We start from the raw sequence: 27,616 nt of genomic DNA on the forward strand, positions 1-27,616 counted from the left end.
CAATCGTCACATACAGTTGAAGTCGGAAATTTACGTACACTTAGGTTGGAGTCATTTGAAAGTCGTTTTTCAACCACTCCACAAATTTCTTGTTAACAAACTATAGTTTTGGCAAGTCGGTTAGGACATTTACTTTGTGCATGACACAAGTAATTATTTAGATTATTTCACTTATAATTCATTGTATCACAATTCGAGTAGGTCAGAAGTATACAATACACTAAGTTGACTGTGCCTTTAAACAGCTTGGAAAATTCCAGAAAATTATGTCATGGCTTTAGAAGCTTCTGATAGGCTAATTGACATCATTTGAGTCAATTGGAGGTGTACCTGTGGATGTATTTCAAGGCATACCTTCAAACTCAGTGCCTCTTTGCTTGACATCATGGGAAAATCAAAAGAAATCAGCCAAGACCTCAGAAACTAAATTGTAGACCTCCACGAGTCTGGTTCATCCTTGGGAGCAATTTCCAAACGCCTGAAGGTACCACGTTCATCTGTACAAACAATAGTATGCAAGTATAAACAACATGGGACCACGCAGCCGTCATACCGCTCAGGAAGGAGACGCCCATACTGTGCAAATCAATCCCAGAACAACAGCAAAGGACCTTGTGACGATGCTGGAGGAAACCGGTACAAAAGTATCTACGTATATCCACAGTAAAACGAGTCCTATATCGACACAACCTGAATGGCCGCTCAGCGAGGAAGAAGCCATTGCTCCAAAACCACCATAAAAAAGCCAGACTACGGTTTGTAACTGCACATGCGGACAAAGATCGTACCTTTTGGAGAAATGTCCTCTGGTCTGATGAACCAAAAATATAACTTTTGGCCATAATGACCATTGTTATGTTTGGAGGAAAAAGGTGGAGGCTTGCAAGCCGAAGAATACCATCCCAACCGTGAAGCACGGGGGTGGCAGCATCATGTTGTGGGGGTGCTTTGCTGCAGGAGGGACTGGTGCACTTCACAAAATAGATGGTGTCATGAGGGAGGACAATTACGTGGTTATATTGAAGGAACATCTCAAGACATCAGTCAGGAAGTTAAAGCTTGGTCGCAAATGGGTCTTCCAAATGGATAATGACCCCAAGCATACTTCCAAAGTTGTGGCAAAATGGCTTAAGGACAACAAAGTCAAGGTATTGGAGTGGCCATCACAAAGCCCTGACCTCAACCCTACAGAAAAGTTTTGGGCAGAACTGAAAAAGCGTGTGCAAGCAAGGAGGCCTACAAACCTGACCCAGTTACACCAGCTCTGTCAGTAGGAATGGGCCAAAATTCACCCAACTTATTGAGGGAAGCTTGTGGAATGCTACCCAAAACGTTAAACAATTTAAAGGCAAAGCTACCAAATACTAATTGAGTGTATGTAAACTTCTGACCCACTGGGAATGTGATGAAAGAATTCAAACCTGAAATAAATCATTCTCTCTACTATTATTCTGACATTTCACATTCTTAAAATAAAGTGGCGATCCTAACTGACCTAAGACATGGAATTTTTACTAGGATTAAATGTCAGGAATTGTGAAAAACTGAGTTGAAATGTATTTCGCTGAGGTGTATTTAAACTTCTGACTTCAACTGTTTTTCCAAGTAGATATAAGTCAAAACTGTAACTTGGCCACTCACTTTCTCCATTCACTTTCTTCTTGGTAAGCAACTCCAGTGTAGATTTGGCCTTGTGTTTTAGGTTGTAGTCCTGCTGAAAGGTTCATTTATCTCCCAGTGTCTGGTGGAAAGCAGACTGAAACAGGGTTTCAGTATTTGTATTTATTATGGATTTGCATTAGCCAAGGCAGCAGCTACTAGTCCTGGGGTACAGCAATATTAAGGCAGTCATATACAATTTTTAAAACATTACAATACATGACGCAACATATTTCACAACACATTAAGTGTAAGCCCTCAGGCCACTCCTCTACTACCTCATATCTACAACACAAAATCCACGTGTGCGTGTGTCTTCACAGTCCCTGCTGTTCCGTAAGGTGTATTTTTATCTGTTTTTTTTTATTTATCAAATTTTACTGCTTGCATGAGTTATTTGATGTGGAATAGAGTTCCATTTAGTCATGGCTCTATGTAGTACTGTGCGCCTCTGGTAGCATGTCTTGTGGTGTATGCATGGGTGGCCATGCTAGTAGTTTAAATAGACAGCTTGGTGAATTCAACATGTCAATACCTCTCTCAAATACAAGTAATGATGAAGTCAATCTCTCCTCTACTTTGAGCCAAGAGAGATTGACGTGCATATCATTAATGTTAGCTCTCTGTGTACATTTAAGGGCCAGCCCTGCTCCCCTTGGCCAGTTGTAATTTTCCTAAATCCCTCTTTGTGGCACCTGACCACACAACTGGACATTAATCCAGGTGCGACAAAACTAGGGCCTGTAAGACCTGCCTTGTAGATAGCGTTGTTAGGAAGGCAGAGCAGTGCTTTATTGTGGGAAGACCTCTCCCCATCTTAACTACTGTTGCATCAATGTATTTTGATCATGAGTTTACATTCCAGGGTTATTCCAAGCAGTTTAGTCTCCTCAGCTTGCTCAATTTCCACATTATTCATTGCAAGTGAATGATTTGTCCCAAATGATTTGTCCCAAATACAATGCTTCTTGTTTTGAAATATTTAGGACTTATTTTTTACCACCCATTCTGAAACTGACTGCATCTATAAGTGTTGCAGGGGTTTCACTTGCTGTGGTAGCTAATGTGTCTAGTGTTGAGTCATTAGGATACATAGACACACATGCTTTACTCAGAGCCAGTGGCAGGTCATTAGTAAAGATTGAAAAAAGTAAGAGGCATAGACAGCTGCCCAGGGGAATGCCTGACTCTACCTGGATTATGTTGGAGAGGCTTCCATTAAAGAACACCCTCTGTGGTCTGTTAGACAATTCACAATAAAGCAGGGGATGTAAAGCCAAAAACACAAGTTTTTCCAGCAGCAGATTATGATCGATAATGTCAAAAGCTGCACTAAAGTCTAACAAAACAGCTCCCACAGTCTTTTTATTATCAATTTCTCTCAGCCAATCATCAGTCACTTATATAAGTGTTGAATGCCCTTACCTGCTTCCCTCCAGGCCTGTAGGCACACACATTCCAGTAGGCTTAGATTGAAGAGATTGCAACTAAAATTGTATCAAATTTTTTGTCATATGCTCTGAATGCAACAGGTGACCTTAAAGTGAAATGCTAAATAGGGGTGGCAATATCGTCCGCTATCATCCTCAGTCATTTTCTATCTGAGTTGTCAGACCCAGGTGGCTTGTTATTTTTTTCACCTCTTCCACACTTACTTTACGGAATTAAAAATTACAATGCTTATCTTTCATACTTTGGTCAGTTATGCATGGATGTGTAGGTTCAGAATATGTTATTGGCATGTCATGCCTAAGTTTCCTAACCTTGCCAATGAAAAAATAATGAAAGTAGTTTGCAATATTAGTGGGTTTTGTGATGAATGATTCAATGAATGATGGAGCAGAGTTTGCCTTTTTGGCCAAAATTTAATTGAAGGTGCTCCACAGCTTTTTACTGTCATTCTTTATATAATTTATCTTTGTTTCATAGTACAGTTTCTTCTTCTTTCTGTTCGGTTTTGTCACATGATTTCTCAATGTACAGTGTGTTTGCCAATCGGCTGTGCAGCCAGATCTATTTGTCATTCCCTTTGCCTCATCCATCTCAACCCTACAATTTTTAAATTCCACATCAATCCACACTGATTCAAATGTTTTTACATTAATTCTCTTAATAGGTGCATGCTTATTTAGTAACTGGAATAAGCAATTTCATAATTGTGTGAAGTGCAGCGTCTGGTTGCTCCTCATTATCCAGGCTGCATCACAATCGGCCGTGATTGGGAGTCCCATAGGGCTGCGCACAATTGGCCCAGCGTCATCCTGGCTTGGCCAGTGTAGGCCGTCATTGTAAATAAGACTGACTTGCCTAGTTAAATAAACGTTAAATAAAATGACACACCACATTTTCAACATAGGAATCACTAGAAAACATCTTGTAAAACGTCTTGTATCTTATACACACTATATTAGGCCCAGCCTTTGGAACTTTGGTTTTCCTGGGTATGGCTGCTATAATATGATCACTACATCCTGTTGGATTTGGATACTGCTTTAGAGCAGATTTCTGCAGCATTGGTAAAGATATGATCAATACATGTTTAGGATTTCATTCCTGTGCTGTTTGTAACTACCCTGGTAGGTTGACTGAACCATGTTGCAGGCATTGGTTACAGTTTGAAGCTTTTTCTTGAGTGGGCAGCTTGATGAAAGCCAGTCAATATGTAGGTCACCCAGAAAATATACCGCTGTTGATATCACATACATTATCAAACATTTCACGCATTATCCAGATACTGACTGTGTGCACTTGGTGGTCTATAGCAGCTTCCCACGAGAATGGGCTTTAGGGGAGGCAAATGAATCATCTGTAGCCATATTACATCAACAGCATTTCCTCTCTAAGCTTTACAGGAATATGACTGTGAACATACACGGCAACACCTCCACCATTTGGCATTCCTGTCTCTTCCGAAGATGTTGAAGCCATGTATTGCTACCGCTGTATCATCAAAAGACATTATCTAAGTGACTTTCAGAGATAGTCAGTATATGAATGTTATCGGTTACTCGCAAGTTCTTTTTAGCACTTTTTGGTGTTTCTTTTTTTTTTTATTGCTTTACTTGACAAGCTTATTAGAGGTAGACATGACAGTGATATTTATGTTTGAGCTGATGATGCAGGGAGAGCTGCACACAGTGGACTTCCTTCTAAGGCAAACCGGCTCAGTGCTAGCAGTGTAACTCAGGTTCATAGGCCCATGATTACTGCATACAAAAGATGTAGGATTGGGAGGGGCATTCAGGGGAGTTAGAGGGACAGAAATGAGGTTACTTACATTATGACTGCCAACGCCCCTGGGACAATGTACATTTGCAGCAGCATTACGACAACTCGGCGACTCAAGGGTAGGGATTATCTGAGCTGGGCTTGGGTCACTGATAAATCATTTTCTCGAAGCAGCCTTTAAATGCATGGACAGGGTTAGGGCTGGGCGATATGGCCAAAATATCATATTGAGGCATTTCAACAACAAAGACATTACGATTTGCCTGTATTTTATGTTTTTAAATAGCCTAGGGACCATTGGTAAATTACATTTCCATACTGCCACGAAGGGATGCACGATATGGGCAAACAATCAAGGCCATATTTTTCAGCAAATGTTGCAATTGCAATTTGACTTGTGATTTAGAGGAAAACACTTGGGTGACCTGTTGTAATCATGGAAATAGAATGATTCATCTAATTATATAGGTAGAATATAATAGTGTGCACTTTTATACAGTGTTCGACATGATAACGAATTAAAATGCAAGGGAGGAGTTATTGTGGCAGGGTAGGATCCAAAGTGTTGAGAAGTGTTTCCTCGGGGATGCTATAATCTTTGGCTACATTTAATGTTTTCTCTTAGCTAGTTCATGTAGCTAACATATTAATTCTTTGCATATTCCTCTTTGATTTAGAAGGTACTGTTGCACAAACAACATGCTGATTTAGGTCTATATCACTGGTATTATCAGTCTGTATAGCTAATTATGTTTGCTCTGACTCAGTACATTTATTAGCTAGCCAGCCCGCCAGCCAGCTAAAACGATTTAGGCCCAACTTGCTAAGAAAAGACAAACTAGCTGTTTGCAGATGTAACAGACACAAACTACTAGTGAATTATGGAACGCTACTGGATTTATACTAAGTTGCAAAGTGAAAACAGCATTGTTGTCATCAACAATGACCTCATCTGGCTTAACTGGTGCCTCCAGAGATAAAACCTCTCTCATCGTCACTCAACGCCTAGGTTTACCTCCACTGTACTCACATCCTTCCATACCATTGTCTGTACATTATGCCCTGAATCTATGCTGCCACGCCCAGAAATCTGCTCCTTTTATTCTGTCCCAACGCACTAGACGACCAGTTCTTATAGCCTTTAGCTGTACCCTTATCTTACTCCTCCTCTGTTCCTCTGGTGATGTAGAGGTTAACCCAGGCATGTAGCCCCCAGTTCCACTCCTATTCCCCAGGCGCTATCATTTGTTGACTTCTGTAACCGTAAAAGCCTTGGTTTCATGCATGTTAACATCAGAAGCCTCCTCCCTAAGTTTCTATTATTCACTGCTTTAACACACTCCGCCAACCCTGATGTCGTAGCCATGTCTGAGCCCTGGCTTAGGAAGGCCACCAAAAATTCAGAAATGTCCATCTCCAACCACAACATTTTACGCCAAGATAGAACTGCCAAAGGGGGTGGAGTTGCAATCTACTGCAGAGAGAGCCTGCAGAGTTCTGTCATGCTATCCAGGTCTGTGCCCAAACAGTTCGAGCTTCTACTTTTGTGTCTACCTTTCCAGAAATAAGTCTTTTGTATCTACCTTTCCAGAAATAAGTCTCTCACTGTTGCCACTTGTTATAGACCCCCCTCAGCCCCCAGCTGTGCCCTGGACACCATCTATGAAAGTTATGACAACAGAACTATAGTGTTATTTTAGCCAAGTGTGTAATGCCAGCTGAATCTGTGCTTAGCTACATTGTGTTATTATTATTATTTTTTTATCCTCAAAAACTCCCCAGTCCTTAACGATTACAAGCATACCCAACATGATGCAGCCACCACTATGCTTGAATATATGGAGCGTGGTACTCTGTAATGTGTTTTGGATTTGCTGCAAAAATTACACTTTGTATTCAGGACAAAAAAGTCTAATGCTTTGACACATTTTTTGCAGTATTACTTTAGTGCCTTGTTGTAAACGATGTTGCAAGCTTTCCTTTCCTTTTTTTGACTGTCAATTAGGTTAGTGTTGTGGAGTAACTACATCCTCTGTTTTCTCCTATCACAGCCAGTAAACTGTTTTAATTCACTATTGGCCTCATGGTGAAATCCCTCCGGGATTTGAATTCCTCTCCGGCAACAGAGTTAGGAAGGACGCCTGTATCTTTGTAGTAACTACAGTTGAAGTCGGAAGTTTACATACACCTTAGCTAAATACATTTAAGCTCCGTTTTTGACCATTCCTGACATTTACTCCTTGTAAAAATTCCCTGTCTTAGGTCAGTTTGGATCACCACGCTATTTTAAGAATGTGAAATGTCAGAATAATAGTTGAGAATTATTTATTTCAGCTTTTATTTCTTTCATCACATTCCCAGTGGGTCAGAAGTTAACGCATTGAATTAGTATTTGGTACCATTGCCTTTTTAAATTGCTTAACTTGGGTCAAACGTTTTGGGTAGACTTCCACAAGCTTCCCTCTATAAGTTGGGTAAATGTTGGCCCATTCCTACTGACAGAGCTGGTGTAACTGAGTCAGGTTTTTAGGCCTCCTTGCTCGCACACGCTTTTTCAGTTCTGCCCACAAATTTTCTATAGGATTGAGGCCAGGGCTTTGTGATGGCCACTCCAATACCTTGACTGTGTTGTCCTTAAGCCATTTTGCAACAAATTTGGATGTATGCTTGGTGTCATTGTCCATTTGGAAGACCCTTTTGCGACCAAGCTTTAACTTCCTGACTGATGTCTTGAGATGTTGCTTCAATATATCCACATAATTTTCCTTCCTGATGAAGCCATCTATTTTGTGAAGTGAACCAGTCCCTCCTGGGGACCCCCACAACATGATGCTGCCACCCCTGTGCTTCACGGTTGGGATGGTGTTCTTCGGCTTGCAAGCCTCCCCCTTTTTTCTCCAAACAAACGATGGTCATTATGGCCAAGTAGTTCTATATTTGTTTCATCAGACCAGAGGACATTTCTCCAAGAAGTACGATCTTTGTGCCCATATGCAGTTGCAAACCGTAGTCTGGCTTTTTGATGGCAGTTTTGGAGCAGTGGCTTCTTCCTTGCTGAGCGGCCTTTCAGGTTATGTCGATATAGGACTCGTTTTACTGTGGATATAGTTACTTTTGTACCTGTTTCCTCCAGCATCTTCACAAGGTCCTTTTGCTGTTGTTCTGGGATTGATTTGCACTTTTCACACCAAAGTACATTAATCTCTAGGAAACAGAACCCGTCTCCTTCCTGAGCAATATGACGGCTGCGTGGTCCATGGTGTTTATACTTGCGTACTATTGTTTGTACAGATGAACGTGGTACCTTCAGGCATTTGTAAATTGCTCCCAAGGATGAACCAGACTTGTGGAGGTCTAAATTTTGGCTGATTCTTGGCTGATTTCTTCTGATTTTCCCATGATGTCAAGCAAAGAGGCACTGAGTTTGAAGGTACAGCCACAGGTACACCTCCAATTGACTCAAATGATTTCCAATTAGCCTATCAGATGCTTCTAAAGCCATGACATAGTTTTCTTGATTTTTCCAAGCTGTTTAAAGTCACAGTCAACTTGATGTATGTAAACTTCTGACCCACTGGAATTGTGATACAGTGAATTATAAGTGAAATAATCTGTCTGGAAACAATTGTTGGAAAAATTATTGTCATGCACAAAGTAAATGTCCTAACCGACTTGCGAAAACTACAGTTTGTTAACAAGAAATTTGTGGAGTGGTTGAAAAACAAGTTTTAATGACTCCAACCTAAGTGTATGTAAACTTCCGACTTCAACTGTAGGTGTATTGATCCAAAGTGTAATAACTTCACCATGCTCAAAGTGATATTCACTGTCTACTTTTTCTTATTTTTACCCATCTACGAATAGGTGCCCTTCTTTGCAAGGCATTGGCAAACCTCCCTGGTCTTTGCGGTTGAATCTGTGTTTGAAATTCACTGCTCGATTGAGGAACCTTACAGATAATTCTATGTGTGGGGTACAGAGATGAGGTAGTAATTCAAAAATCATGTTCAACACTATTATTGCACACAGAGTGAGTCCATGTAACATATTACATATCTTGTTAATCACATTTTGTGATTCCTGAACTTATTTAGGCTTGCCACAACAAAGGGGTTGAATACTTATTGACTCAAGACATTTTAGCAATTTTGAAAAACAATTCTACCTTGACATTATGGGGTATTGTGGCCAGTGACAAAACATAAAAATGGAATCCAAGTCAAAACCACAACCTGGGGCGGCAGGGTAGCCTAGTGGTTAGAGCGTTGGACTAGTAACTGGAAGGTTGCAAGTTCAAATCCCCAAGCTGACAGGGTACAAATCTGTCGTTCTGCCCCTGAACAGGCAGTTAACCCACTGTTCCTAGGCCATCATTGAAAATAAAAATTTGTTCTTAACTGACTTGCCTAGTTAAATGAAGGTAAAATAAATAAATAAATAAAAAGCGTGGCCAAATCACACTATTCAGTCTTAAATATCTGTTGTTGCACAATACCTTATCAAAGCTTCTATTGATGCCACATGCCAGCTGAGTATCAGCTGAGCTGTGTTTGTGCGGGTGCACGCATGTTCGACTTTAAAGGAGAGTCGAGACGGACTGATCTACTGATCTAGCATCATAAATAACTACTCAATAATATTTATAGATCACAATTTACCCATGAGTTTTGATGCTCTTGAACACTGCCAGTGTGTGTCGTGATGTGCGTGACTATGATGGGTAGTTTTAGTTTCACCAGTCCCTTACCTCCCCCCCCCCCCCTCTCTCTCTCCCCATTCCGCTCTCTGTCTCTCTCTCAGCTGGAACTTCTGCTGTGAGGAAGGAGGTGATCAGGAATAAGATCCGAGCGATCGGGAAGATGGCCCGCGTCTTTTCTGTACTCCGGTAAGTGTGTGTTTGTCTCTGTATGGTTTTATTGATGACGTAATCAACCTCTATAAAGGTTTTTAAAATTTTATTTTTACCTTTTATTTAACCAGGAAGGGCTCATTGAGATTTGAAATCTCTTTTTCAAGAGCTTCCGGGCCAAGATAGGCAGCACCAAGTCATTACACAATTACAGACAGACAACACGAAACACTACAAGTAATCTAGTAAAAACCATAGAATTCACAAGAGTATAACAAAATCATAAAACAGCAAATTAAAAAAACGGTGACAGGTCAGGGAATCAGTCTCAAGATCATTCATCAGTGATTTAAAAATACCAATCGGGACAAGTTCTTCCAGTTTAAAAGTATTTTCTAAGGCGTTCCAAGACGATGGCGCAGAGTACATAAAAGCCATTTTACTAAATTCAGTTCGGACATTTGGAACAGTTAGCAGGATAAAGTCCTGCGAACAAAGAGAGTACCCACCACATTTCTGAACAATAAAAATAGCCAAATAAAATGGTAGTAAACCCAAAATGGCTTTGTAAATAAAAGTATACCAGTGACAGCCTACGAGTGACTAGAGAAGGCCAGCCAACCCTGGTGCAGTGGTGCATAAGGGGTTTTCAGTTTAAAATAAATCTCAAAGTGCCATGGTAAAGGGTGTCAATTGATCTCAAACACTGAGCGGTAGCATTCATATATAAAATATCCCCATAGTCTAGTAAAGACATGAATGTAGCTGATACTAGCCCCCTGGCTTCAAAAGAAAAACAGGCCTTATTCCTAAAATCACAGCTTCAATTTTAAAAGAGGCCGTCATCAATTAAAATTCCAAGATATTTATATGAGGTTACAGTCTCAATCTCCTTGCCCTGACATGTAGTAATGGGTGAAAGGTTCTGAGATTTATTTCTTGCTTTAGAAAACACCATTAGTTTAGTTTAGTTTTGTCAGTATTGAGGATGAGCTTCAATTGACACAAGATATGTTGAACCGTATAAAAAGCAGTTTGCAAGTTCTGGAAAGCTTTTGTGAGAGACGAGGCACAACAATAAATAACAGTATCATCAGCATAAAAGTGAAGTTGCACATTTTTGCCTTAATTATTTATATAAATAGTGAATACGAGAGAACCAAGTACAGAGCCCTGGGGCACACCATTACAGACAGTATTGATGAAAGACCTGCATACAGATTATATCTGGCCTTGGTTAGGTTCAGCTTTCAATCCAATCTTTCTACGGTGCCTCCCTTGTAACAACCATGCTTTTGAATTTGAAAATGGAATTTGTGTGTGTTGACAGAGAGGAGAATGAGAGTGTGTTACAGCTGAAGGGGCTGACCCCGACTGGGGCCTTGCCTGTAGGAGTTCTGTCTGGAGGACGGCAGACCCTGGAGAGCGGTACGTATACACACCTAAACCTACACACAAACATACACCTACACTCTAACCTGAATTACTATGGCATCATGCTTTCTCTTTTGCCTGCACTCAAACCCACCAACAGACAAAATCTTCATCACCCCCCCCCCTCTCTCGTTCTCTCTGACTCACACACTCATACACCCACACTACTAAATCACTCTCTCCCTCTCTCTCCCAGAACGCACACTACCTCTCACTCACACACAGCAATCCCTAATCCACATTCTCCTTTAACCGACAAAAATATATTTAAACCTCGATCAAGCTCTTAAACCAAAAACATTCCTGCACTCCTTCTGCACTAACCACTGTGACTGGGTGTATGTGTGACTGTCACTGTAAATCCTAGTACTCCTGTGTCGGGGTTGAGAGGGGAGAGGGCAGGGGGAGGTTGGGGATGTGGTTGAATGATCATTGACTGACTGACTGGATTGATAACAAGTCACTGACTATAGATGTTTAACACTCTCTAAATGCATTGATAACATACACTGCATGGCCAGTATGTGGACACCTGCTCATCAAACATCTCATTCCATAATCATGGGCATTAATATGGAGTTTTTCCCCTTTTGCTGTTATAACAGCCTCCACTCTTCTGAAAGGCTTTCCACTAGATGTTGGAACATTGTTGTGGGGACTTTCTTCCATTCAGCCACAAGCGTTAGTGAGGTCGGACACTGATTGGGCGATTAGGGTTGGCTCGCTGTTGGTGTTCCAAATCATCAAAAAATGTGTTTGATGGGGTTGAGGTCGGGGCTCTGTGCAGCCCAGTCAAGTTCTTCCACACCGATCTCGACAAACCATTTCTGTATGGACCTCGCTTTGTGCCCGGGGGCATTGTCACGCTGAACAGGAAAGGGCCTTCCACAAAGTTGGAAGCACTGAATCGTATAGAATGTCATATGCTGTAGCGTTGAGATTTCCTGTCACTGGAAGGGGCCTAGCTTATTCCTCCTCCACCAACCTTTACAGTTGGCACTATGTATTGGGGCAGGTAGCGTTCTCCTGGCATCCGCTAAATCCAGATTCGTCCATCGGACTTCCAGATGGTGAAGCGTGATTCATCACTCCAGAAAATGTGTTTCACTGCTCAAGAGTCCAATGGCGGCAAGGTTTACACCACTCCAGCCGATACTTGGCATTGTGCATGGTGATCTTAGGCTTGTGTGCAGCTGCTCGGCCAAGGAACCCATTTCATGAAGCTTCCGGCGAACAGTTGTTGTGCTGATGTTGCTTCCAGAGGCCGTTTGGAACTTGGTAGTGTGTTTCAACCGAGGACAAGACCATTTTTACACGCTTCAGCACTCGGTGGTCCCGTTCTGTGTGTTTGTGTCACCTACCACTTTGTGTCTGAGCCGTTGTTGCTCCTAGACGTTTCCACTTCACAATAACAGCACTTACAGTTGACCAGGGCACAAATTTGACAAACTGACTTGTTGGAAAGGTGGCATCCTATGACGGTGCCATGTTGAAAGTCACTAAGCTCTTCAGTACGGGCCATTCTCCTGCCAATGTTTGTCTATGGGGATTGCATAGCTGTGTGCTCGAATTTATACACCTGTCAGCAAGGGGTGTGGCTGAAATAGCCGAATCTACTCATTTGGAGGTGTGTCCACATACTTTTGACCATGTAGTGTAACTCACTATAGATTATGTTTAACACTGAATGCATTGAAAACATAATTCACTGACTATATATGATGTTTAACACTCTGAAGGCATTGATTACTCACTGATCTGGTTCTGTTGGTAATGTTAACACTCTCTCTCTGTATGTTTTGGGCATGGCTCTACTACTCACGCTTACACAGCTACCGTAGAGGCAGAAGAGGCACGAGGTACGCAAGTCATTTGTCATCTCTTTCTCTCTCTCTTTCTCTCTCTCCCCTCCTCAAAGTTTGAGCTTATTGTTGTTTATGTACATATTACCAACTCTACCTTCAACCCATCAGAGACTAAGGGGGGGTTCTACTAAGATATATGGAATTGGTTATGTGATTTGAAATTTTAAGACTGTTGTGGAAATGTCCTCTATTTACCAAATCATGAGAGCAAACCACACACAAGTCAGAGTTGGTTATCACAAAGTCCATCTTTCTTTAATTATATGAGCTCTATCACAACCCTGTGACTCTCAGATCAATTCAGTGTCTATCAATGAATTCTCTGAGTCCATTACTCATTTCAACTGAGATCCTTTATAGCAAAGACACACATAGTGAGACAGCATAGGCATAATTTATCATTCAGCTTTGTCTCCTAAACTATGTTATTTTCTCAAACTCAGAACCATAAACAAATCCTCCATATCAACAGCCATGTATCAAATCAATCCTATCTTGACAAGATCACAGAGACACACTGACTGGCACACAGACATTGTGGAGCCGAGAGATACACGCTTGACCTCTCCCCTCTGTCCGGCCCAAGTAACTTAGTCTTGACATAGAACAGATACTGCAACCCCGCCACAGTATTATATAAAAATAACATTCTGATGAGAAGTAACTTACAAACATATGATGAATATAAAACATCTTACCTATGTTATCAACTAATTCTGATTATTCCCCAACAAGACCCCTTGAAGTAACCCCCAAAAATATGTAAAACGTTTTTTTATTAATTATTATTTTGGGCCTTACTGCTATTGGCCTATACAAAAACATTGAATAACAGATAGTTCCAAAAAAAAGATCAAGTTTGTTTTGAAGTGTCTCTCCTATATCGGAGCGATATTAGAAAGATCAGGAAGTGTTTTTTTTGTTGTTTTTTTATGTTTACATGAATTTAACCCCATATTTTTGGCATTAAATAGTCTCTATATATACTGTACTTCCATTCATTTTTGTCAACTGGTACCGGGGACCTACAGACGAATCTTGTGAGGCCAGTGGGTATCCCCGGGCAAAACAACCTACATGTACATGTTTGTGAGAGTCATCTTTGCACAGAGGGGTCGTATTAGTTTGTCGACCAAACGGTTCGGATCTTACAGACAGAAGTTGGCAGATCAGCTGTACCAACTTCAGCCGAGTCTGACACTTGTGGAGGTTGTAGAGCAAAATGGAGAACGCCATTGTGAGAGTCTCATCTTTCCATAATAGTTTGTAGGCCCATTCGGACGCTACAGAGGATTTTTTGAGAAGACCAATTTTCGGGATGTCTCATGGTCTGACAAACACTTTCACCTCAGATGCGGAAGTGCGACATGGGTAGATGCGGTGGATTGAGTTGCATCGATTAAAAAAAAAAAAAAACATTTAACGTCTCTAGCTTATTTATTATGCTAATTTGATTTCCCCGGGGGCGGGGACATCAACCTTAGGGGGTTTAAGGTATTTTTTTAACAGGGTTAAGTGCAGTTTTGTGGACAAAATGTTGCCCATTAGTCAGTATTGATCTACATAACCACCATGTAAACAGTGTTTCTATTTTTTTTTTGTTAGCTTAACTAGCAACACAAAATATCAGGCTATTGACCTTAAAGTATCAGACTGTTTATGCCAGTTTGCTCCCCTCCACTCCTTCCTTCTCTACCCTCCACTCCCTCGTTCTCTCCCCTGCACTCCCTCTTTTTCTCTTCCACCTGGTCTCAATCTCTCTCGTTTGTTTGCCCATGCTGCCTTGATGTTCTTGAAGTAAGTGTCTTACCTCTAACCACCAAGTCTAACAACTAAACCTCTCTCGTCTGAGAAAAAAAGAAGAAACCCACACACTGCTCTTTCTAGTATCACAGTGATACTAGCAAGAGCAGTGTGCAGGTTTCTTCTTTTTTCTCATGTTACCATGCACCTGCAACAAAGAGCTCAGATTGGCGAGTGCCATTTGAATAAAATATCAGACTACTTTACCATGTATTAGCGACTAAACATTACCATATTAAACTACTTTACCATATATTAGTGACTAAACATTACCATATTAAACTACTTTACCATATATTAGTGACTAAACATTACCATATTAAACTACTTTACCATGTATTAGCGACTAAACATTACCATATTAGACTATACTAGTTTAACATGTATTAGCGACTAAACATTACCCTATTAGACTATACTAGTTTAACATGTATTAGCGACTAAACATTACCATATTAGACTACTAGTTTAACATGTATTAGCGACTAAACATTACCATATTAGACTATGCTAGTTTAACATGTATTAGCGACTAAACATTACCATATTAGACTATACTAGTTTAACGTGTATTAGTGACTAAACATTACCCTATTAGACTATACTAGTTTACCATGTATTAGCGACTAAACATTATCACGTTAGACTAGTTTGCCATGTTTTGGCGACTAAACATTACCATATTAGACTATACTACTTTACCATGTATTAGCAACTAAACATGACCATATTAGACTAGTTTACCATGTATTAGTGACTAAATTACCATATTACACTATACTAGTTTATCATGTATTAGCAACCTAACATTACCATATTAGACTATACTACTTTACCATGTATTAGCAACTAAACATGGCCATATTAGACTAGTTTACCATGTATTAGTGACTAAACATTACTATGTTAGACTCTACTACTTTACCATGTATTAGCGACTAAATATTACCATATTAGACTATACTACTTTAGTTGCTAATACATGGTAAACATTACCATATTAGACTATACTAGTTTACCATGTATTAGTGACTAAATTACCATATTAGACTATACTAGTTTACCATGTATTAGTGACTAAATTACCATATTAAACTATACTAGTTTATCATGTATTAGCAACCTAACATTACCATATTAGACTATACTTATGACCACTACCTAGTACCTTATCCTTTCTCTTTACCCATATACCTCCCTTACCCAGCATCATCCCAACCTAGAGTTGTATCCCCCTTACCCTCTTTATACCCTGCAACTGTGGTGTGTGTTGGGTTCCTGCACTGATGCTAAACTCTACATCTCTCCTCCAGCCATCCAAGGGTTCAACCCGCAGCATAAGATCCAGTCCTTTGAGGAGGCCCGAGGTCTGGACAGGGTCAATGAGAGGATGCCCCCCCGCCAAGATGCTCCTCCCCCTTCCAACAACCTTACAGCCAGCGCCCCACCCGACAAGAACGGGACCAACACACAGGCCTAGACACCTGGCCCACCTCCCTCACTCTCTCCCTCTGTTTTTCCCTCTTCTCCCTTTTTCTCTTGTGCCTTTCTCCCTCTCTTCTGTCCTCTCTTTTTTCACTGTCACCTCTTCTTCTCCTCTTCGTCTCCTCTTCTTTCTCTCCTCTCTTTTCTCCCTCTCTTCCTCTCCTTCTCTCCCTCTCTTCTCTCTGTGAGGGGCAGTAGGATGGGTCTTTCTTACTTGGCCTCCAGAGAATCAGTCCAACATCATGTTTATTTATTTCATCTAGAATGAATCTAATGTCATCAGTTTAAAAGTGAATCTGAACAAATGACACATGATGATTAAATCTACAGTGTACATTTCTATAAATGATACATAACGATTCAATATACAATGTACATTTCTATGTAGACTGGCCCTAGGCTGGGGCTTCACTGCCGTATTAAATAAAAGGCAAATCCATTTTGTAATTTTGAGTTGATATTTGGGATAATATTCAGAACACATTTTTATCTGTTACTACTTTGTGTGCTTGGCAAAGGAATACCTGTGCTGTAACTCATATAAAGGTCTTTACTCATCTAAGATATAAAGTATCTCGGCTATGGTACCTAAAATATGAAGTACCTACGCTATGGTGCCTAAGATAAAGTTTAAAGTACATTTGCCGTGTCTGTCTGTGTCCCACCCAAAAAGAGCAAGCAAGAGCACTTGAGTAAAAAATAATAATCGATTGGAACCTCCATTGCATTAAATCCATCCTTTCTTATGCCAATGATAGTGTGACAGAGTATTGACATTTATATTATATATGTACATTATAAATGTTCCCTTCTCTCAATGTGATTTTGACTTTGTTTTTATTATTTTTTTTATTTTTACGAAAAGTAGAATTAGGCGTTATACCTAGATCAGCCGGGGGGGGGGGGGGTGAAGTAAAGATGAGAGTTGTCTCTTTGCGAAGATGTCAGTTGGTTACCAGTGGAGGAGTTGAAGATTGTGTGTGTGAGAGAGAGAGCAAGATGTATGAGTGAAAAGTTTGTGTGTGGAGAGGATGGGAGTAGGTGGATGATGACTAAGTGGAGGTGAGTCGGCGAGACGAGTGGCTGTTTGGAGTGTGGGTTTTTGGTTGTGGGGGAGGGGGGCGTTAATAGAGAATGGTGTTGTGGAGGTGTACTGTATGTAAGGGGGTGGGAGAGGGGGGCCGGGGCCTCATTTTGTTTCTGACTTCTGTTCCAGCTCCTCAACATATCTCACAGAATGTACAGAGATTGTTTAATCAAGGTTTTTCTTAATAGCTGAATAAAAAAAATATATGTTTTTTTTTTGTCAAGTACTTGTACTGCGAGGCCTCTGATTTCTGTAGATGTATCACTCCATTCAATAAAAACTGAAAAGGAACAATTTTGTTAACTTGTAGAATTTGTTGAAAACAAGTTTTTCTTTTATACATTTAGCATTCTACAAAAAAAATAAACACAGCTTTATTTTATTCATATTTTATTAATTTTCTAAACTCGGCATATACACTGTAGGGTTGTCAGGTAGGGGTTATGGGTCTGGTCCTTGGTTCGATGTGGGATTGGAATGTTAGTCATTTCTGATGTTCCACAGGGAAAAAAGATTGCTCTACTGTTTTGCGAGACTAAAAGATATAATCTCTCTTGGTCAACCTCAATCTTGGGTAACACATTAACATGAATTAAGAACTTATACGTTACAGAAGACAAAGATCCCAATCGATCAATCATTAACCACATTTACAAGATCTCTGATAATGTACATGGATTTATCATGAAAATAATATTTCCAGTTTCTGAGTGTATTAAAAGCCATAATATGTATTGTGTGTGTAGGCGGTTGCGTCTGTGTATGGGGGTAGGGAGGCAGTAGATACTAGGAGATTCTCATTGCAAATGATAGGGTTGGTTAGGGTCAGGCTTGTCTCTATACTGATGCTCTATAGTAAAGCTAGCGGCGACTAAAGGATACGAAGGAACATACAGATAGAAGAATATGTGTACGATATGATATAGGATAAGTTAGTATGTGATATGGATAGTTAGGGAGTGATAGTTTGTTGTGTGGTATTCTTCATTAGGCAGTGCAGCGGTTCCTGTTTCCTGTCTGACGGATAAGGTCACTTCCTGCTAGAAAAGTTGAACGTTTTTCTTCAGATTATTTCGTTTCCATAGCGACAGGCGGTCGAACTCAGCAATGGGCATTCCGAACAGACGCTCAAAGTCCTCAGGAGAAAGGTGTCTCTGAGGAGAGAACACACAAACACTTAGTAACACACACACACAAACTAACACATTTCAGTAGTAACACACAAATGACATACGTACAGTTGAAGTCGGAAGTTTACATACACCTTAGCCAAATACATTTAAACTCAGTTTTTGACAATTCCTGACATTAAATCCTAGTAAGAATTCCCTGTCTTAGGTCAGTTAGGATCACCACTTTATTTTAAGAATGTGAAATGTCAGAATAATAGTAGAGAGAATGATTTATTTCAGTTGGGTGAATTCCTCCTGACAGAGCTGGTGTAACTGAGTCAGGTTTGTAGGCCTCCTTGTTCACACACGCTTTTTCAGTTCTGCCCACAAATCTTTTATAGGTTTGAGGTCAGGGCTTTGTGATGGCCACTCCAATACCTTGACTTTGTTGCCATTTTGCCACAACTTTGGAAGTATGCTTGGGGTCATTGCCAATTTGGAAGACCCATTTGTGACCAAGCTTTAACTTCCTGACTGATGTCTTGAGATGTTGCTTCAATATATCCACATAATTTTCCTCCCTCATGATGCCATCTATTTTGGAAGTGCAGCAGTCTGTCCTGCTGCAAAGCACCCCCACAACATGATGCTGCCACCCCCGCTCTTCACAGTTGGGATGGTATTCTTCGGCTTGCAAGCCTCCCCCTTTTTCCTCCAAACATAACGATGGTCATTATGGCCAAACAGTTCTATTTTGTTTCATCAGATCAGAGGACATTTCTCCAAAAAGTACGATCTTTTTTTTTTCTTTTTTCTTTTCCTCCAGCATCTTCACAAGGTCCTTTGCTGTTGTTCTGGGATTGATTTGCACTTTTCGCACCAAAGTACGTTCATCTCTAGGAGACAGAACGTGTCTACTTCCTGAGTGGTATGACAGCTGTGTGGTCCCATGGTGTTTATACTTGCATACTATTGTTTGTACAGATGAATGTGGTACCTTCAGGCGTTTGGAAATTGCCCCCCAAGGATGAACCAGACTTGTGGAGGTCTACATTTTTTTGCTGAGGTCTTGGCTGATTTCTTTTGATTTTCCCATGATGTCAAGCAACGAGGCACTGAGTTTGAAGGTAGGCCTTAAAATACATCCACAGTTGGGCCTCCCGGGTGGCGCAGTGGTTAAGGGCGCTGTACTGCAGCGCCAGCTGTGCCATCAGAGTCCCTGGCTCTGTCGTAACCGGCGACGCACAATTGGCCTAGCGTCGTCCGGGTTAGGGAGGGATTGGTCGGTAGGGATCTCCTTGTCTCATCGCGCACCAGCGACTACTGGGCCGGGCCGGTCGCTAGCCAAGGTTGCCAGGTGCACGGTGTAGCCTCCGACACATTGGTGCGGCTGGCTATGTTAAGAAGCAGTACGGCTGGTTGGGTTGTGTATCGGAGGACGCATGACATTCAGCCTTCGTCTCTCCCGAGCCCGTACGGGAGTTGTAGCAATGAGACAAGATAGTAGCTACTACAACAATTGGATACCACGAAATTGGGGAGAAAAAGAGGTAAAATAAAAAATAAAACAAAAAAAATAAAAAAATAAAAATACATCCACTCAAATGATGTCAATTAGCCTATCAGAAACTTCTAAAGCCTTGTATGTAAACGTCTGACCCACTGGAATTGTGATACAGTGAATTATAAGTGAAATAATCTGTCTGTAAACAATTGTTGGAAAAATTACTTGTGTCATGCACAAAGTAGATATCCTAACCGACTTGCCAAAACTATAGTTTGTTAACAAGGAATTTGTGGAGTGGCTGAAAAACGCGTTTTAATGACTCCAACCTAATTGTATGTAAACTTCCGACTTCAACTGTACATGCACACACAAACCTCCAGCCTGGTACGGTCCACGCCCGGCGGAAGCTTGCGGCGCCCTCTATGGGTGACTATGAGCATTTCATATGGGTAGATCTGAGGAGAAAACACAGTGTTGGCTGGGTCTTTTTTTTTTTTTATGGAAAATAATTTAGTATTTTAAAGAAATTTCACTGTGATTTTAGTGGGGTTTTGTCTGTGTGCATAGTGCGTGTTAGTGCTCACCGTCTGTTCCAGCATACTTGGCAGTGAGTTTCCTCTGTCCATCCTTTCCCGCGGTGCCTCTCCATTCTACACACGCACGCACGCACGCACGCACGCACGCACGCACGCACGCACGCACGCACGCACGCACACACACACACACACACACACACACACACACACACACACACACACACACACACACACACACACACACACACACACACACACACACACACACACACACACACACACACACACACACACACACACACACACACACACCGTTAGTGAAATATAGGTAGATAGATATGACTTGAGCAGAGGGAAGAGTCGCTTTGAAAACACGTCCGGGATTCAATCGGATCGTGCTTGTAGACAATGAAGACATCGGTTCAATTAGAAATTGCCTTTAAAGGTCAAGCATGCTATTACACAGATCTAGCGCATATCAAAATGAATCTCGGCCTAACCTCTTACCTCTTCAGTTGCACAACACGACAGGGAGAGACAAAAGAAAGGAGAGTGAAATAGTTATATTCATACATAAATATAGACTTAAATATATATATATATATTGGCGAACTTGCTTGTGTGGGCCCAACTTCACTACCACAAGTGCTTTTGTAACACATGCTAATAGCCTACCTGCTCTACCCTGATCCCCCTCTATAGCGAACTCTGCTGACTGCATCTGCATAGAGGTAACACGCGTAAGTTATCAACCACAAACACACACACATACACCTACTGCAACGCACGCACACACACACATACTCACCCTGGTCAGACCTGAGCGGGAGGAGGACTTCAAGGAGGAACCTGTAGTAATCAGAGCAACCAATCAGAATCAGGTTCTTACACACGCACACACACACACACTGGACTGTAACTTACTGGTGTGCATGTGCGTTCTGTCTGGCAGTGACTGAGTCTTCCTGCGTCCAATGCCAAGTAGAGCCTTCTCCTTCTCCTCCTTCTCCTCCTTCAGGATCAGCCTGCCCAGGTTAGACTTGATCTGGCACACCCACGTCGCACGCACACACACACACACACACACACACACACACACACACACACACACACACACACACACACACACACACACACACACACACACACACACACAAACACGTGCATGCAGACATACACACCATCAATCAATACATATTGACTAGTGAAGACGGGTTTTGCATTATAATGCATTATACATAGCTGAAAAGGCGTTATGAAAGCACTTATAAGACGGTCTCCGTGGGATGGGTTACCTTGTGGAGCTCCTGCTCCTGCAGTGTCTTGGCGTCATCAGTCAGGTCTTCAAATTCATCCTTCCCCTCTTCCTCTTCCTCCTTCTTCCTCCTCCACTCGATCTCTGTGGCAACAACAGGAGAGATTAGACCACACACTACCAGTACCTCTCCAATCACACGCGTGCGTGTGTGCGTGTCTGTGTGTGTCTGTGCGTGCGTGCGTGCGTGTGTGTGTGCGCGCGCGTTACCCATAGTAGCCAGTGAAGGAGGACAAGGCCAGTACTCTGTCTCTATCTTTGAGGGCAGGTTGGGGTCTGGTTTCTGAGCTGCTGGGAACATAGACGACTGGATGATGCTGGCCATCACGTGCTGCTTGCTGACCTCTATAGACAGGCAGAGAAAGAATTAGACACGCAAAGATACACACACACACACACTCTTAGAATTATCAGACACACACAATCTCAAACAAATATACTGTACCCTGTTTAAAATTTGGCAGCTTCTTGTAGATGTTGGCACCATTATCTAAAATAAAACACAGAAGAAAAGTAGATGTGTGTTTGTTTGTGTTTGTTTGTTTGTTTGTTTGTTTGTTTGTTTGTGTGTGTGTGTGTGTGTGTGTGTGTGTGTGTGTGTGTGTATGTGTGTGTGTGTGTGTGTGTGTGTGTGTGTGTGTGTGTGTGTGTGTGTGTGTGTGTGTGTGTGTGTGTGTGTGTGTGTGTGTGTGTGTGTGTGTGTGTGTGTGTGTGTGTGTACCTGGCGTGTGGAAGTGTTGCTGTACAGGGGTGGCTGTCTTTCGGAGCTGCAATGTGGAGCCTCCTGGAGACCCTCCCCCCTCTCTATACTCCTTCAGCTGAGAGAGAGAAGAGAGAGAGAGAAAGAGAGTTACTACTGCTGGGTAACTGGATTAAAAGAAAGACCCACCCAACACAGAGAAATAAAGGGAGGAAGAAAGGGGGAGAGAAGAAGGGGAGAGAAGGAGAGGGAGAGAGGGTCACAGAAGTGTCTTACCTCAGGAGAGGGAGGAGGAGAGATGGAGGAAGGAGAGAGGGATCTCTGGAGAAGGAAGAGGAGAACACAGTCACATCCCACTCTCCCCCCTTTTTATACAGCCGTTATGAGTTACTTACTCTAACACGAAGTGTGTGTGTACCTCTCTACGGGGCGTACGCGGCGCGTCTAGCGGTGAGAAGGTGAGGTGGGGTTGGTAGGTCATCAAATCTGGTCTCTCCACCTACAGAATAGCACAGACAGCGTTGAATCACAAACACGCACGTACACATGCACCAATAAACCACACACACATACCCCCACAAAAACCATGCACACACACACAGACCTCCCCACAGAAACCATGCACACACACACATACCCCCCACAGAAACCATGCACACACACACAGACCCCCCACAGAAACCATGCACACACACACATACCCCCCACAGAAACCATGCACACACACACATACCCCCCCACAGACACCATGCACATACACACAGACCCTACCTGTAGAATACTTTTATCTCTGGGCAGAGCAGCAAGATCCCTGTACTCCACCACTTCGTCATTCACACGGGCCTGGAGGAAGAGCAAGAAAGTGTGTGTTGGTGCTATGTGTGTGTGTGTTGGTGCTATGTGTGTGTGTGTGTGTGTGTGTGTGTGTGTGTGTGTGTGTGTGTGTGTGTGTGTGTGTGTGTGTGTGTGTGTGTGTGTGTGTGTGTGTGTGTGTGTGTGTGTGTGTGTGTGTGTGTGTGTGTGTGTGTGTGTGTGTGTGTGTGTGTGTCTCTGTGTCTCTCACCATGATGCTGGGTGAGCCAGGAGCACTTGGACCCCGCAAGGAGGAGGATATGCTCCCCGGGGCTGGCCGTCCCTCCACCTACACACAGACATTATAAATCATACCTAACCCCTCCCTTCACCTACACAGAGGAAGACATATGTGTGTGTGTGTGTTACCTTCTGCATGATGGTGAAAATCTCTCCTGTGGTTTAAACCAGATGGCTTTGAGAGAGAAAATAGAGGGAGGTTAGGAGGAGCGGAACAACTCAGTGATGTAGATAAGAATCAAGATTCATAAAGCCCTTCTTTCTGATGGAGGATATTGTTGCCACTGTGAACTGCATCCACAAGCTCCTCACAACAACATCCCACTCACACAGTCTCACACACACACAGCCCAAAACCACTGCCCTCAATAGTCACTCGACATAGTGTGACACACGCACCCTCTGGCTGTATGTGATGAAAACAAAGATTCTCTTCAGTGGCGTTGCGTGGGTAAAATCACTGGGGAAGTCTATCCAGAAAACAAAAAGCCATATTACAACCTATGTGTTGTGATAATTGCGTTGTTTGCTCTATAACCTGTTAGTTCATATGCCTATCGACCGTGATACATAGGCCTAAGGCCGAGACAATAAGAAGACACCGTGAAATAAATTCAACCACACCTTTGTTTCATCACAAAACAGGAGAACAACTTGTCCACAAAGCACAATGAGATGCAACAATTCAAGTTGTTTCTGTCAATGACGTATTGCTCTTGATGTAACGTGATTGGAGTGACGCCAAATCCAAAATGGCTTCCCTTGACACTTTGTTTTTGGTGCGCCATGACCATTCACAGTTGAGCTCATTCAGTTTAGCTCAACGCTGATTGGCTGTTATTTTATACTTTTTTTTACTAAGGGAGGCCAAATGCTCGCTGACTTCCCTTGCATTCAATGCTACTGACAGCAACAATGTCATACTCAGATAGAATCGCCTACACATACAGAGACAGCGATGTTTCGCTCGCTCAGATGCTTTCTACGATGAGATACATTCAGCATCCTGCGAATTGAAGTAAAATCATGAAACACAAAATTATTTTATGTTTTTTATACAAATATTTTGCTCTGTCAATTTTTGTTTGTGCATGATGACTCCCTTGGCATGCTAAGTTAACATATGGAATTATTTTAAGATGGTCATACCAAGGATCATTTAGCTATGTGATTTTTTATTTTAAGACCCCTTAATGTATAAAAAAAATATATACAAAAAATATTTGATGAAACATTGAATTTGGCCTTAATGCTATTAGCCCATCGAAACCTATTGAATAACAGATTCACTACATGGAACAACAGATAGTCTAGAAAAAAATGTAAAGGAAGTGTGTTGTGAAGTGTCTGTCCTATATCTGAGAGAAAAAAGAAAGATCAGGAAACAACATGGTTTTTTTTACACCTTTTTAACCCTTTATTCTAAGCAATAAACTACTTCCATATATATTCCATTCATTTTTTCAACTTGTACCGGGGTATCTTCAGATGAGGCTTGTGAGGCTTGTGTTTGTCCTAGAGCAAAACAACCAACATGTACGTCTTCGTGAGAGACTCCATTAGACGGGGTCATAATATTTTGTAGGCCAAACCGTTCAGCCGCTACAGACGTTTTCGTGAGAAGACCAATTTTCAGGATGTCTCGTGGTCTGAAAAACACCGCTGTAGCTCTGCCACCTTTCACCGCAGATACGGAAGGGCGACATCGGCGGATGCGGTGGATTGATGCATCTAATGCAACAAAATAGATATCTCTAATTTAAACCAACGGATTTTGATGGGGATTTTTGTATTTTGCTAATTAGATTTGCACTGTGGATCGGACATTGGCTCTAGGGGTTAAAGAAAGAGAGAAATGTTGAGAGAGAGAGAGGGAGAGCGAATGAAGGAGGAGAGTGGGGGTAGAGGGATGAATTCCTCTGCTGAAGGATCTGTTCATCCTCTTACCCTCCTTTCCCATCGATCTCTTTACTCCCCTTTCTCTCCATTTCCCCTCTCCCTGGCTAGGTTCTGGTTTGCCTCACCTTCTCTCTGAAGTGCACTTGTTTGTCAGATTTGTTAAAACCATTCCTTAAAGATTCAGGCACCCACCTCCATCCTTCCCCCTCCCCCTCTCCTGCCTCCTCCCGCTCTCTCTCTAACTGAACTGTTTATCAGTCCTGCCAGTCAGGCCGACGCCCAGCCAGCCATCACCACGGTTACACTCCCCACACTGGGGATCATCACTTTGGAGAGGCCTCCTCTCTTTTGCTTTCTCTCTCCCTCTGGCTTTCTATGTCCCTCTCCCTTTCTGTCTTCCCCTCTTTCTCTCCCAGTCCCTCCTTCCGCCTTTCTCACACAAACACACAGACACACACACACACATTGGTACAGTGTGTAGACAGCAGTGAGGGGCAGCTCTGAGCTCTCTGCCAACTGTGTTAGCAGATTAATATTGATCTATTGGGATCTGGCCTGGGATCTGTTGCTCTGAGAGTGGATCCGGCTTAGGAGATCTATAGGGAGCAGGCAGGCCGCAGACGCCACAGTAAAATATAGATGGGGTCTAGTCTATAGGGTAATAGAAGAGCTAATAGCTCCACCTTGCCCTCTTATAGGCATTGCTTATACCTATCCAATCTGTTCAGATCTACATAAGTGCTTACGGGTTGGAGGGGTTAAGGGTTGTTTGTTTGTGGACAGTGCCCTTGAGGACAGACTCAAGTTCCCAACCCTGCTCACAGAGGAATTTCCTTTAGAACCACATCCTGCATGGCCACTGCCCCAAAAAACACACACACTTTCTCCTCTCTCTCTTTCTTTCTCTCTCTGTCTCAATTCCATGGGCTTTATTGGCATGGGAACAATATATTTACATTGCCAAAGCAGGTGAAATAGATCATAAACAAAAGTGAAATAAGCAATCAGAAATTAACAGTAAACTCTCTCTCTCACACACACACACACAAGGTCTAATTAAGCACAGTCAGATGGCTGGCCTGGTTTGAACGCGTAGGGCTCGCAATAGAGTGGCCGCGTAAACATGCGCAGCATGCAACATCACCGAGTGGGCTGGCTGGTGCCCTTGTCTGATTAAAGATCCAGTTTGGAGTCGCTTTCAAGGAGTCATATTTTCTATGATAAAGATGTATAACAATATAGCCTCAAAATAGATAAGCATGTCCAACGCACCAGATGAACATAGGCTCATTTAGGTTATAGCAGCCTATTAGTAATATATCATGTAAGCCTATCATATTATAGGCTCTCTATCCAATAAGACTATAATAATCACGTCATACGGCTTTCCGTCGATAAATGCGCACGAGGGGGAATGAGACAAAGAGCTGCCCGTAGCAAAACAATATGCTTGAATTATTTACATGAAATGTGCTTATCAGCCCTGGTGATAATAGGATATAGGTCATTATTTATCCTTCCCGGACGCCCTCGGGCCAATAGCCCTAGTTGATTTTCAAATGCAATGTTTTTATAAACGTGCCTAATAATAAAATGAAATCAAATAATCCGATTTTACCTGTCAATCAAACCGATCGATCCGCCGTCATCAACAAAATAACACGAACTATAATGATGGGAACAGATCAAGCATGCCAGAATCCCATCAGTCGCGTGCCATGGGCGAGAGGCTTTCAGTTTAACGGCGCTCCTAGACACAGAGGACAGTGGAGGAAGGGAGGATGTACGCGTGCGTGAGTGCGTGTATTAAAACGGGGCTTTGGCTGCAAAGCGACTGCCCCTGGGCTGCATCTCAATCTAGTAGCTTCCTCCTCTCTTCTCTTCTTCTATTCTCTAGTCTTCCATCATCCCCACCCAACCAGTGGCGGTTGGTGCCATTTCAGATGAGGGAGGATGATTCAGTTTTTTTATGAGCATGGCCTTATTTCTATTACAGCATATTGGATGAATGTCATTCATATTCCATTAACCCAGCTCAATGCAAC

At 42.1% G+C, this 27,616-nt stretch overlaps 2 protein-coding genes across 5 annotated transcripts in view; one reads left to right on the top strand and one right to left on the bottom strand.

Annotated features, from left to right (window-relative positions):
• Nucleotides 1-17,701, top strand: part of ppp3ccb (protein phosphatase 3, catalytic subunit, gamma isozyme, b) — a 28,331-nt gene extending 10,630 nt beyond the window's left edge. The window contains exons 10-13 of one of the 3 annotated variants that reach the window (XM_021602866.2): nt 9,688-9,772; nt 11,067-11,164; nt 13,003-13,029; nt 16,161-17,701. In XM_021602866.2, coding sequence (XP_021458541.1) covers nt 9,688-9,772; nt 11,067-11,164; nt 13,003-13,029; nt 16,161-16,318 — 368 coding nt within the window. In that variant the 3' untranslated portion in view covers nt 16,319-17,701. Of the gene's footprint in view, nt 1-9,687; nt 9,773-11,066; nt 11,165-13,002; nt 13,030-16,151 lie in introns of all 3 variants that reach the window. The other 2 variants (XM_021602865.2, XM_021602867.2) reach the window with 2 other exon arrangements.
• An 82-nt stretch (nt 17,702-17,783) lies between these two features.
• On the bottom strand, nt 17,784-27,353 carry LOC110523820 (dematin). Of its 2 annotated transcripts, XM_036977503.1 has the most exons (16): nt 27,190-27,352; nt 23,802-23,847; nt 23,644-23,721; nt 23,352-23,423; nt 22,999-23,079; nt 22,857-22,901; nt 22,602-22,698; nt 22,326-22,370; nt 22,091-22,225; nt 21,861-21,964; nt 21,490-21,610; nt 21,374-21,414; nt 21,241-21,286; nt 20,614-20,681; nt 20,404-20,484; nt 17,784-18,564 (listed from the first exon to the last, which is right to left on the bottom strand). In XM_036977503.1, the coding sequence occupies exons 2-16, from the start codon at nt 23,808-23,810 to the stop codon at nt 18,451-18,453; spliced, it is 1,137 nt and encodes a 378-aa protein (XP_036833398.1). In that variant the 5' UTR covers nt 23,811-23,847; nt 27,190-27,352; the 3' UTR covers nt 17,784-18,450. The 2 variants fall into 2 exon arrangements, with proteins under 2 accessions (XP_036833398.1, XP_036833399.1); XM_036977504.1 differs by lacking the exon at nt 21,241-21,286 and having other exon boundaries at nt 20,614-20,679; nt 27,190-27,353.
• Nucleotides 27,354-27,616: the final 263 nt, after the last annotated feature.

Source organism: Oncorhynchus mykiss, chromosome 5, assembly GCF_013265735.2.
Source record: "Oncorhynchus mykiss isolate Arlee chromosome 5, USDA_OmykA_1.1, whole genome shotgun sequence".
NCBI lineage: Eukaryota > Metazoa > Chordata > Actinopteri > Salmoniformes > Salmonidae > Oncorhynchus > Oncorhynchus mykiss.

Bases quoted from the DNA above. Each gene is read 5' to 3' on its own strand.
- LOC110523820 (XM_036977503.1), bottom strand. The intron at 22,226-22,325 runs GTACAGTATATT...GCCTGTCTATAG, and splicing joins GCTGCCAAATTTTAAACAGG to AGGTCAGCAAGCAGCACGTG. The intron at 20,485-20,613 runs GTGAGCACTAAC...TTTTCTCCTCAG, and splicing joins CAAGTATGCTGGAACAGACG to ATCTACCCATATGAAATGCT.